Source organism: Sceloporus occidentalis, unplaced genomic scaffold, assembly GCF_023333645.1.
Source record: "Sceloporus occidentalis isolate IW3139 unplaced genomic scaffold, rSceOcc1.0.p SCAF_302, whole genome shotgun sequence".
NCBI lineage: Eukaryota > Metazoa > Chordata > Lepidosauria > Squamata > Phrynosomatidae > Sceloporus > Sceloporus occidentalis.
In genome coordinates this window covers 231,679-245,226 of record NW_028317282.1, presented here as the reverse complement: position 1 = coordinate 245,226, position 13,548 = coordinate 231,679, and the positions used below count along the sequence as shown (strand labels likewise).

Genomic DNA, 13,548 nt, shown 5'->3' with positions numbered 1-13,548 from the left:
TTAGAAGTCGGGTCCCTCCTTCTTCAGGTTTTTGTAGTCAATGGTTTCATTGTAGAACTGCAGGAAAGAGTTAATGTACATTATGTGGTTGGCATAGCAACCGTCGACACGATGTACAGGACAGGATACAGCTATTAAGTGTGCAGGAGTTAAATTCCCCTCGCTGCATTAGCCTCTACCACTTCTGCTGGGCGGCTGTTGTGACTACTTACCTTGTACTGGTAGTTGGGGCTGTTCTTGTTCCAGGGATTTGGGTTATTCTTCCTGTCCCAGCTAAGGGGGGGGGGGAAACAAATTAAAATGAAAGCAGATTTAACAGCCCGTTTTCACGAATCACGCGGCCATTAACCCACCTCACTTCTGGACTGCGCGTCGCCACCCGCAGGGCGTAGAAGAGGGATCCGACGCCCCCGAGTCCCACAAACGCAAACAGAGGGATCAACTAAAAGAGAGAAGATCGCCAGATGTATAAACCAGCAAATCCACACACTTCCACCAAGAGCTAATGTCCGCAAAAAGGAGAGAAGCCGGTGGGATGAGACAGGTAACTACTACTCCTGCACGCAAAGCATGTCACATCCACACAAACAAGGAACTTTACCGCCGACGTAATAACTTCACGAAAAAGAAAAAAAGTGCGATAGTCTATTTTCTGCAATCAAGGCAGAGCATATTTAAAGGGCCACCAGGGGCCAGACGGGATCTGTAACCGTCTGCCGGTGAGCTGATCGGTCACTTCGCTGACCTTGACAAGGCGGATCACCCGTAATAAAAAGCAGTCACGTTAGAGGCCAGAAATGTCACCGGCCAAGGACTCGCGAGTGCTTCCTGCGGCACAGCTCTGCACAGAGCGGCTGCAAACAGCCTCCCCCAAGCTACGTGCAGCAGCCAGCGTGCCCAGGTGAGACCAAGGATACAGGAAGTTACAGGAGAGGGGCGGAAAAAAACCTGCGCCAGCCAATGGGGTGTCAGGAAGAAAAAAAAAATGAATACCGATCAACTACATGACTTCCTCAGACCGCAAAATGGCCAAATAACTTTGGGGCCAATCTTTAGCATTAACTATAGTGGCCCCCAAGGGTATATTTTAAATGTCACCCCCCCCCTTGCTGATAGACTACTCCGAAGGACCCCCCCCCCTTCACGTTAGGGTTATACCTGCCAGGTGCCTCAGTTATTCGCACTTTGTTAAAAAAAAAAAAAAAACACCCCCCAGGGCCAGAGCTGGACAGGCCACCCCGCAGGGGTCTGTGGCTACTAAAACCTCACACCTGGCTCCCAAAATAAATTAAGTCCTATGAGTATAACTGGCTTCTAAAGCTAAGCCCACCCTGCCACGGACCCCCTCTGGCCCCGCAGCATGAGTGGGGTATATGTGGGGGTTGCAGCCCCAGCAGGGACTGAACCCCCATTAGTAACAGAGGCTGAAAGAGCCCCCTACCCCCAATGGCTAAACTGCGCCACAGGCACCCAGGCCTAGTTACCCCTCCCCGGGGCGAGTTAAAAAGCAGGCGTCCCTTAGGGGGTGACCTGAGAGTGCGGGGCCCGGAGCTGAAGGCCCCCCGTGGGGCTGTCCCTAGACACTCACGCTGGGGTGCTTCCTGGCATGGGTGACCATAGTACGGAACATGATGGCGGCGGTCGGGCGGCTCACTGACTGCTCGGATTCCTTCACTGCGATACAATGTCACCAAGAACACGCACGAGGACCCTAATACGTCACTGGGGGCCTGAGCCGAGCCTGCCTTGACACTGCCTGAGAACGGGGTCCTGAGCCGGGGCTGCCCTGACACTGCCTGAGAACGGGGTCCTGAGCCGGGGCTGCCCTGACACTGGCTTAGAACGGGGTCCTGAGCCGGATGGGCAATGAGTGCTACATATTAACGACAATAGTGAGAATAAAATGAATATTAATAATGAGGCCCTGTAACGCTGCAGAGGTCACCCTGGGGCAGTATGGTCTGGGTGACATGTAGGGTGACCCCATCGGCCATGTTTTCCAGGACACACAGAATGTCCTCATGTAGCGTGCTGCCCCCTGCCGGGTGTGGGATGAAGGGACTCGGTTATTCCCCCCCACAGATCGCGGGGGGGCAGCACCGAACCCGTGAACTTTGCGTGTGATTTGGAAAGCATGGCTGATGCGGTCACCCCACTGTCATCGTGTCCCGTCTACTAGCGCATGCCTACCAACAGCCCCGGGGACACGTTTTGATTATCCTTCCGTGCTGCCTTTTACGTTTACCCCCCGAACATCTTGTCACAGGGGCTCGGGTCCATCGGAGTCTCATTCAGAACCGGCTTTTCCACACGGCAGGATCGGCCCGTGGCCATGGCGAGGTTATGGTCAGCGCTGGATGCGTCTCGATGGGAACTCGACTACTTTTGGCCCAAGGTCCACTTTCTGGCCACTCGCCGCCCGCGTTGCTTTTTATTAGTACATTCTTCGTTGGGGGGAGGTTTTATTAACCTTTACACACTGATTCACATATGCACACCATCACATACACAGAAACTGCAGATTTAATCATATATTTATAATACACACAGACATGAGCAGTTTCAGAGAGTTAACCCCAGGGGCGTACCTACAGTATTTGGCACCCGGGGCGGATCCTGTAAGTGGCACCCCCCCCCCCCACGCAAATGTAAAGACATCTACAAAATTATGTTAAGAATATTTATTGCACCAATTTGTAAACTGTATGTCAACTGTAAACAACAAGAAATCTGAAAAAATAAATTAATAACTTATAAGTAAAATAAATACGTTTAAATAACATTTACTGAACATATAATAGTGCTTTCTTTAATAACCCTCCAAAAAAAACAGCGTCCACATTGCCCACATAGAACCTGACCAGCACCCAAATGACACACACATAGGACGTGCCATCTTTGCCCCCAAACAGCCGAGTGTACGCCATCTTTGTCCCATGAACACGCTACCTGTGCCATCTTTGTCCCATAAACACCCTGCTTATACCATCTTTGCCTTTTTGACAAATCAAATATACACCTATGATTAACACAAACACTTTTACAGTCACTCACTAATTCACTTTCATTCACACAATTCATTCACACAATCATTTATTCTTTCACACAAATTATTTACACATATTCATTGATGCATTCTCACAAATTCTTTAATTCTCTCACTCATTCAAACAATTCATCCACACATTAATCCATTCATTTTCACTCTTTCATTCTGACTCTTTATTTCAATATTCTTGCTACCCTCCTTTCTCCCTATCTACCCATTATCACCCCCTTCTAACCTATCTACCCCTTCTCACTCCCTTCTCCCTATCTACCCCCTATCCCCCCGTCTTATTCCCTTCTCCCTATCTACCCTCTCCCCCCATTGAAGTTCACTTACCTTTCAGGAGTCCTGCGGTGGGGGTGCAAGGCCTCTGTCTCCCAGCTCTGCCACTGTATGGAACAGTATAGAGTGGTGGGAGTTATGATGTACTTTAGAGCATAATTATATAATGAAAAAGACAATGGAAATGGTACAGCATAACACCTATCACTCTCATACATTTACCAATCCACATTTACCAATCCACAGATTCCACATTTACCAATCCACACTTACCATTCCACACATACCAATCCACAGATTCCACACATACCAATCCACAGATTCCACACATACCAATCCACAGATTCCACACATACCAATCCACAGATTCCACGCATACCAATCCACAGATTCCACGCATACCAATCCACAGATTCCACACATTCCACGCATACCAATCCACAGATTCCACACATTCCACGTATACCAATCCACAGATTCCACACATACCAATCCACTCTCACTGAATGATTTCCTACCTTTCCTCTTTTCTTCTTACAGCAGTAAGCTCATTTTCTTCCTCTTCTTCTGTCTTCTTCGCTCCTCTTCTTCTCTCTTCTTCCGGGTCAGAGGGCACGGAGGGCGGTGGGCGCGGCTTCAGTGTTGTGCGCCGGGATCTGACAACAAACCCCGGCGCACAACAGCAGTTGCCGCATGGATCGCAAGGGAGCGGTATCGGAGGTCTTTAACAGACCTCCGGCTCCCTTGAGTGATTTTAAGCCGGTTCCCTTGAACCGGCTTAAAATCACTCAAGGGAGCCGGAGGTCTGTTAAAGACCTCCGATACCGCTCCCTTGCGAGCCTTCTCCTCCAGCGGCGGACATTGCTGTCCGTCTCTGGAGGGGTGCCGGCAAGTTGGCACCCCCCTGATGAGCGGCACCCGGTGCGGACCGCCCCCCCGCCAGGTACGCCACTGATTAACTCCTCTAGTAACAGACATGAGCAGTGTCAGAGAATTAACCCCTCTAGTAACAGACATGAGCAGTGTCAGAGAATTAACCCCTCTAGTAACAGACATGAGCAGTGTCAGAGAATTAACCCCTCTAGTAACAGACATGAGCAGTGTCAGAGAATTAACCCCTCTAGTAACAGACATGAGCAGTGTCAGAGAATTAACCCCTCTAGTAACAGACATGAGCAGTTTCAGAGAATTAACCCCTCTAGTAACAGACATGAGCAGTTTCAGAGAATTAACCCCTCTAGTAACAGACATGAGCAGTTTCAGAGAATTAACCCCTCTGTTACACACAGCGGGTTTCGTGGTTGGTGATGGATGCAGATTACGCCGAGCTCCATGAAAAGGAGGGACTCAGCCCAATTCGGGACGGTCCTGGACAATCTGGGTCAAGCACTCTTACAAGTAAATTATGTGCAAAACCCAGGGTCCTTACAGAGTCAAAGTATCAGCATGGTATAGAGGATAATGTTCATAGGCAATCAGCCAATCAATGTATCCGAAAGCTTCCGTATTCGCTTTCAGCGCAGCGCCACGTATAGCAGCAGCTGATTAATCAAAGTAAAAGTGGCTCCTCTGTGATCGGTTTAAATGCCCCATCAGATGACTAGGCCTACGAACCTCACGCCTCCCAACTAAACCGCTTTGCGAGGGACAGTCTGGATACTGCCCGTGTGTAACATTCTACCTCCCAAGATCCCCCCCCATCATGATTTGCAGGGTGTAGAGGTCGGCAGGTATGGAACCCTACAACTTATCTTTAAGCCCCAAATGTGGGGGTAGCACCTGATTTAGGGTGCGCTCCAGACACAAAACCAGACCCCCCCCCCAGGCTAAGTGATCGCCGAGAGAGAACCCCCCCCAAAAGATAACTCAGGAACGATCCAGAGCAAATCCTTTCAAATTTATTCAGTAGTAGAGACTGGACTCTGACAACTAAAAACATCTTTAAAAGAATTAAAAAAAAAAAACGCGCAGCACTAATAACCGATGAATTCACGGTTTCTGTTAAGGTCTGGGCGTACGCAAATGTAATTATGACATCATCATCACAGTCTTATAATCTAGGCACTGTTGAAGGATACAAACAATATGTACAAACACGAAACGGAAGCGATTAATGCGTATTTACAAAATAAATGCCCGGCTGGAGGCTGAATTTTGGAAACCAATTTTTTTTCTAAAACCGTTTTCTTTTATAAAATGCACTTTTTTTTTTTTTGGTCGCTAGGATAGAAAATTACAAAAAGTACAAATGCTTAAATAAAATAAAAAGTATTTCACTCTCTATTTACTGGTGATTAACCCTAGAAATGCTTATACAAAAGAGACAAATTCCTGCCATTTATCCAGGACGCGTAAAAAAAAATAAAAAAAATCCACATGAATTCAAACGACCAAACTGTCCCGACTCAAAGCTTCACTCTGTTTAGGAAAAAGAAAAATCAGGTAAGTCAAGGAACCGATTCTCAAAAATCTACCAATTTTTAGAGTTTTGGCTCTTTATTTTATTTTATTTGTTTTAAGATAAAACAGGTGGAATTCGGATGGTCATAGAAACACCGGCCCCATTCGGCCCGCCGGTTTTCCCTGCAGTGAACTCCCTGTTCTGGTCTTAGATTCAGGAGCCGTATGCCTATCCCGTGCATGTTTAAATCTCCTCACTGTATTACCCACTACCACTTCTGCCGGGAGGCTGTTCCACTTATCCACCGCCCTCTCAGTAAAGTTCCATCTAAGCCTCTCACCCTCTTGCTCTGTTAAATCACTAACCTTTTTCATTTTTTTGCCTCTGGAAGAGAGCGATTCCGTCTCTGTGTATGGAGGGGGAGGAGGCGGGAAGTCATCATCATCATCGCGTCTGTTCCGTCTCGCATCGGGCCGCGCAGAATTCCCGCTGCTCTCCAGACCATCTCTGCTTCCCGCTCGTTGCTGCTTCTTCTTCAAAACATCTTCTAAGAATCGATCGTCGTACTCCGGCTCGTGACGGGGGCGGCCATAATCCCGCAGGTCATCCCTGCTCCGGCTTCTTCTCCCTTGGTAGTAGTCGCTCCGTAGCTCAGGTGAACGGTCGCCGCGGCTTCTGCTATACCCTCTGCTGCTATGGTCATCGTCGGAGCTTCTCCTTTCTCTACCGCGGCTGTCGGGCGTCGGGTCACGGTATTGGTACCGATCGCGTCTATTAAAGTCATCCAAGTTGTCCATGGAGTGGGCACGAGCACGCCTATCCATGATTGGACCATCATGGAATCGATCGTCCCGGTAAGGATCCCTCCTCGGTGCTGGCGCACGCCTGAAGTCGCTCCCTAAAAGGCTCTCCTCCTCCTCCACGTCCCGTATCGGGGTCATGGCCTGATTCCGCAGGTGACTTAAACCGTTCCTCAGGTTATTTCTGGGATCCGTCTCGTGTAAGGAGCTGATCTCGCTCATTGCAGACGCTACAAAACAAAACGCGAAGCCACGTTAGTCTCACGGACGAGCGCCCGCTCTTTACACGCGTAGCATCGGGGGGGGGGGGGGGGTGATTACCTTGTTCGAATCTGGTATTCGGATCTCCAGGTCTCGTGGGGTCAAAGTTCGCCAGCTCCTTTTCCATGTAATAAAGAACCCTCATGGAATCGTCCTGCTGGTTGGCCTGAATCCGATAACCACTCCGGACTTCAAAAAAAAAAATAAAAAATTAAAAACATAACCCTACCAGCGTGTTTGGGTTAAATATGCTTTATTTGGGTAAATTGCTCTAGTATGTAAAGTAGAGAACTAATCTTTTTGCTTTTCTTCTGGGGACTAAAAATATCTAAAAGTCCTCCAAAAACAGAAACCATATAAGATAAAAAAAAAAAAATACACAATTAAAAAAAAATTTAAGGATTTTGGCTTACCTGAGTTGGCTACATCATTCTCTCGGAGAAGCGGAGCTTGGGAACTGTGCCCCCCCACTGCGCAAAAAAAATGAAAATAAAGAATTTGACCAAATAGTTACAATTTAGAAAAAAAAAAAAATATTTTTTAAAATGATGCTATTTATTTATTTTAGTTATTACACAATGTGCTGATAACGCAGATCGTAAGATACTTTTTCAAGAGCGACATTACTGGGATCTTCCATTGCCCCCCCCCCGCCCGGTAACATTAACCCCTTCAGCAACGCACAGAAAGGCTCCCTTTATTGCATAGTTACCCGAGCTGGCGGCATCATACTCCACCCCGTAGCCATTGTACATGGGGGGCACCGGACCCATCTGGATAACAGAGCCCGGCGGAGGGACCTTCATGTGGCTGGGGTGGGAGTAAACGGAGGGCGCGTACACGCTGGGGGCATAGACGCTCGGGACGCCCATCGTCGCTGCCTTTCCCGCTTCATACACTGTAAGGGAAGAGAAGAGATTACCCGATGGTATTACAGCCCCCCAAACCCAAATATCAGGATCACGGGTCTCCGAGTCCAATTCAGCCCCTATGGGGGTCCTCGGCCAGGAGGGGAGTGAGAAGCTTGGAAGGGGATTCATTTTCCATGCTACGGCACCAGGTTTGTTGTGACTGAGGAGGTGGAATTGCGATTATAGACCCTATAGCCGGTGCTCCATCGCGTATAACGCCGTCTATGATTGGGGGGGGGGGGGAAACTTACAGGCACGAGGGCAGCAGCATTTCTCCGGACAGCACGGGCATCGCACGTAGCAGCAGCAGGTGTGTGGGCAGCACTGGCACCAACAGATACCGATGAGGAGGAAAAAGAGGAATCCGCCAAGGACAACAAGAACCACAAACAGCCAGTCTGCAAAACAAAATCAAAACGCGTCAGCAAACACGATGCAACCCCCCCCCCACGCAGAACACAGAATTACGGGACATGCAGGGGGCGAGAGAAGCAGGCAGCCAATCAGAGCGGACCCCCAGCCCTGACCATAGACTTCTGTCCAAGGAGGTCTTATACATGACCATCACTTGGAGTTAATTCATGCGGCAACGCGTTTTGCTTATAATAAAAAAAAAAAATTAAAGAAAAAGTCCCCAAACAGAAAAGGCTTTTTTGTTTTATTTTAGACCTTTTGCCAAACAAAAACAAAAAAAACAGGGATTGCAGCTCCATTTGGGGGGGGACCATACATTTTGGACTTTACAGAAAAGCCTTAAGTTACAAAGCACCGTGAAATCCCAGGAAATAAGGAAACAAAATGCACGTTTAACCACTTCAATGCCAGCGGGAAGAGTCACACGTGTAGAGCACATCGCCGGGAGCTTCGTATGAGAAAACCCAACATAAACGAGACGGTCGCCTCATCATCTTACTCCGTAACCGAGGAACGCAATAAAACGCATCGAAGCCCAAAGGACTAAAGTATCGCACTAACACCGACTCGTGCAATGATCGAGCCATAAGATAAACCGAATATAACACACACACATCATGTTTCATCTCAATAGCCATTGTACAGCGCTGCGGAATATGACGGCGACATATAAAACACATACTATCCCTGCTTCTCTTCTAAAAGTATTTTAAAACTATAATTAAAAGGGAAATAGGGCAATAAGTAAAGTGTATGGGGTAGTGTGCATGATTATATATATATATATATATATATATATATATATATATATATATATATATATATATCTTCAGCTGTGGCAAGGTCACGACCTATAGAGAAGTGTCAGATCTGTAAGGGGCTGCTGGTCATGGAACCATTACCTTCCATGTCCCTTATATGAAAGTCTGGTAATAGCTCAGACACCACTGAAGTCTTACCTAGAGGATAAAAGAGAAAGAAATTACTAAATGAGTCTGAAGACATCAGACGTGAAGCTCACGGGCGACGGTAAATCCGAAGACGTGTAACAGCCTCCGACGCGAGCCATTTTCAGAATCCCGCAGCCACACACGCTTTACCGGCTCGGATTTACATACGAAAAGGGGAGCTCAAGAGGACACCGACAGCTGACCAAGAACCGGCCAAGAGTTCAGAACAACCGTCTACTCTGTTCCTTCACCCGTCTCCTGGAAGCCCCGAACTTTAATACCCCATGGAGCCGGACGGTCTAACAATGTCTGTTCCAGACTCAAACACAAGTATCTAACAGCAGAAAAGTATCCTCAGTAACGTTCTGGGACTTCTTTAGATTCACCCATTAGGGGTATATAGGAGCCCCGGGACTGCGGACGATATCTTTAGGTAGATGGAACGGAGTCCCGCAGGGCAGATCCAATCATTCACCCAGAATAATCTTAACAGACGTGCCTACGGCCCCACAGGACGGGGTCCACAATTACTGCTCAGCTAACGCCATGACCCCCGCTGGCCACTAGATGTCCCTCCACGCTCGGAGATGATTGGCTCGTAATGCGATCAGTAAGCGCGTGTACATCCAACGGATAGTTAATTCCAGCGTCGCTGCGCGCGTCTTGCCGACATGTAAACACAAAGTCATTCCGACTAATGTTAAGCTTCGATAGATATTACTATATGCCGGTGTTTGCTCTTCCCGGTAACACGCCGCTCTCACAGACTTCTACTTGAGTTAAGAGGCGCTGGCTTAAAAAAATAAAACATGGAGTCACCCCTCCCCCATAATCCAATTAGCAGCGGGAAGCTAGAAATCCAATTAATAATAAGAAATAATAAATATATACATCAAGAAAACACAGGCATGATATTCTTACCCAGCACCAAAAGCTCCGCGTAACCCTCGTTGTTCCCGCTAAGGTCCTGAGACGATTGGACGGAGCAGTAATAGACCCCGCCGTCGCCCCACGCCGTCTGCTCGATGGTGAGGTCGGCCACTGGGACAGAGAGAGGAGAACGCGAATTACAGGACTGCGAGTGGGACAACAAATTCACGGAAAACGCAAACCTGGCCCAAACCCGCTACATGCGTTTGTGTATAGAAAAGCGGCTGGCCGGCACGGCGAAGGGTCCACCCAACACAGCGTTGGGGTCAAAATTCTGCTTTCCACTTAGACCAAGCTCAGCCGTGTGATCCAAACACAACGTGAACGTATCGTCTTCAGACGGGAACGAGGTCCTCCAGAACTAGACATCTAGCAGCCTACATGGATGTGAATGGTCGTTCTACCATTCTGGAGAGCTCAGAAGACCTCTTTGGACGGGTTGGCTTCTTTTGAAGACCAACAATTCTGAAGCTAGATGAGAGAGCGCTAACTAGCCTAAAAAAAAATACTTTTAGGGTTCATACAGCTGGGAGAATTCATAAAACCCAACTAATTATGGTGGGACCGGGGATTCATGGCGGCTGGAGAGGTCTATCTGGAGCTCATCTAGTGTGCAGTAAGCCACGGAAGGAGGTTTTGGCCTCTTTGTACACGTACAGTTGGAGATGGTGATCCGCCGGCCCTGGTAGAAGTCTCCCAGCGTGACGGTGTTGCCCTGTTTTGTGGCCACGATCCTGACGGTGCGGACGCTGTCCTGGCACTCCACGTACGGGTTGTAGCCGGGGTTGGCCTGCTGCAGCTGGGAATTGATCTGAGCGTCTTGGCTGTTGGAGCTGAAGGCGTCGGCGATGCGATCCCGGCAGAACGACTTGTACTTCCACACGACGATAGGCGGCTGCAGCGACGTCGTCTGATAGCTGCACTTCAACGTGATCGGCTGGAACAAGATGACGACGTTTGAACGGGTTCTGAACAGTCACTTGGATCCCGGAGCAGAACCCTGAGGGTCAGTAACAGAAATTAAATCAAAAAGGGGGAAAAAAAATACACAAAACAACAAATAACAATCAAAACCAGGGATAACTCTCCTACACGCTGCTGCCTGACCTCTAGGACTAGAGACACACGACAAGGATCGGTCCAACCAAGTCAATAAACAAAAGCCAAGGAACGCAGGGAGCCTAAAGCCTCAGACCCCCCCCCCCGGGAAGCTCAGAAATGTCGGATTCGCCCCAAAAACATGGGGGGCGCATTATAGCAGATAGATCACTTCTGTAACTAAATCTAATGTGAGAAACGTCATTCCCGGTCCTGGCGAATAACCAAACTCCACAAAAGAAGATCTTGTGCACGTTTTTTTTAGATGGGAACATAACGGTCACGTGGCACAAACACAGACACTGATAGGCTGTTGCCATAGAGTTGTTTTGATGTCAGTATTTAGAGCAGGGGTGTCACAGCCATGGCTGCCCCTCTAAGAGTCGCACGAGAGCGTACAGATCCTCAGATTTGTTTATCCCTCTCTCCCTGCACAGGCAGGCTGTATTGGGGGATCTAAAACGGCACAGGCAGGCGGTTTGGGGGGGGGGGGCTAAAACGGCACAGGCAGGCTGTTTGGGGGGGGGCTTAAAATGGCACAGGCAGGCTGTTTGGGGGGGGGCTAAAATGGCACAGGCAGGCTGTTTGGGGGGGCTAAAAGGGCACAGGCAGGCTGTTTGGGGGGGCTAAAAGGGCACAGGCAGGCTGTTTGGGGGGGCTAAAACGGCACAGGCAGGCTGTTTGGGGGGGCTAAAACGGCACAGGCAGGCTGCTTTGGGGGCAAAGTTGGCACTGTGGGACATATTGCTTGGTTAAAGGGGAGGGGGTCACTGTTCGCACTCGCCACTAAATATACTTTATTTTACAGCATAAAATTGCTTCTTCTGGTCAATATTGGCTCCGTTCCCAGGTTTTATAGCAGAGTTTTGTTTGTTTGTTTAATTTGTTACAATAAAGTATTTGATTACTTTCCTCCTACTTGTATTTGCTGACAGTAAAGGAGCGCGTGTCCGATTATCAGACGCCTCGGCGAGGGACAGACGCAAAACGGTACGAACTGCGCTGATTTGGGGCAAAAAAAAAAAAAGGACCACCCCGGGTGCAGCTCCTGTGCCGAGACCAGGCCACGGAGAAGCCGGCAGCTCTGAGTTAGTAGATAGGGCACATTTTTCACGATCATCTAGATTGTAAGCTCATGTGTCGAGCCCTCTGTACCCAGCGGTAACGGTCCTTCTGTAACGAATAGCAGGGGGCAGTGGGGGCATCACCCAGACTGCTCCTTCCCCCTCCATATTGGGGTAGTTTCCAGTTCACTCCAGTCATCCCATTCACCTGCCAATGAGTAAGCTTCCTGCCCCTCCTCCCAGCACAACCAATTGCTCCTCCCCCACAACCGATACGGGGGGGGGGGGGTCGATGGCATTTTGGGGGCAATAATTCCCTTTCCCGCCCCCCAATCACTGCTATGTACCACCCTAGGGCCGGTGACCCCACTCACCACAGTGTTACCAGGTCATTCCTATTAATGACGCAGGGGCCCCTGACAGTTGGGAAGAGGCGCCCTGCACCTACCGCTCACCCCTAAAACTCTGTGAAGTGTTCTCCCGGCTCCCCCGCTCCCATTTCCCCGGTCAGTGCGCTGTTTGAGGCCCCGGGTACTCTCCCAGCCTCCACCTGTTGCCCCGGGACTTACCTGAGAAGAGCAGGAGGCCGAGCAGGACGCGGAGGCTGCTGGCGGCGGCCATGACAGTGTCCCAGGTACAGCGGCCGGTACCACCTGGCCTGCTGCGGAGGGGTCCCGGGATAAACCGGCCAAAGTTCGAGGGGGAGCGGGTCCTCTGCGAGTGTGCGCTGGGTGTGTCTGCGCGCTCGCTAACAGGAGAGGGGGCGTGACCCCTGCGGGCTGGGGGAGGCGTCTGATCCAGGTAAAGCTCCGCCTACCTATAGCTTTCGCAACAAAAGCTACAGAGTAAGGGGGGGGACTGCTCTGATCCTACTGCCCCGATCTACTGCCCCTATCTACTGCCCCTATCTACTGCCCCTATCTACTGCCCCTATCTACTGCCCCTATCTACTGCCCCTCTACCCCCTGCACTGCCCTGATCTACTGCCCCTCTAACCCCTGCACTGCCCTGATCTACTGCCCCTCTAACCCCTGCACTGCCCTGATCTACTGCCCCTCTACCCCCTGCACTGCCCTGATCTACTGCCCCTCTACCCCCTGCACTGCCCTGATCTACTGCCCCTCTAACCCCTGCACTGCCCTGATCTACTGCCCCTCTACCCCCTGCACTGCCCTGATCTACTGCCCCTCTAACCCCTGCACTGCCCTGATCTACTGCCCCTCTACCCCCTGCACTGCCCTGATCTACTGCCCCTCTACCCCCTGCACTGCCCTGATCTACTGCCCCTCTACCACCTGCACTGCTCTGTACCCTGACTCATCTGCACCATGTGGCCTAAACCCATGATCAAGTGTCACCCTCACTACCACCTATTCTGCATACACCCT

The 13,548-nt window shown here is 49.8% G+C and overlaps 1 protein-coding gene and 1 pseudogene across 1 annotated transcript; both read right to left on the bottom strand.

The window, feature by feature from the left end:
* LOC149275015 (cytochrome c oxidase subunit FA4-like) lies at positions 1 to 1,630 on the bottom strand. Its single transcript, XM_089504993.1, has 4 exons — positions 1,589 to 1,630; positions 354 to 442; positions 213 to 273; positions 1 to 57 (listed from the first exon to the last, which is right to left on the bottom strand). The coding sequence occupies exons 1-4, from the start codon at positions 1,628 to 1,630 to the stop codon at positions 1 to 3; spliced, it is 249 nt and encodes an 82-aa protein (XP_089361119.1).
* Positions 1,631 to 5,713: 4,083 nt separating this feature from the next.
* LOC149275014 (lipolysis-stimulated lipoprotein receptor-like) lies at positions 5,714 to 12,781 on the bottom strand (annotated as a pseudogene).
* Between the last annotated feature and the right edge of the window lie 767 nt (positions 12,782 to 13,548).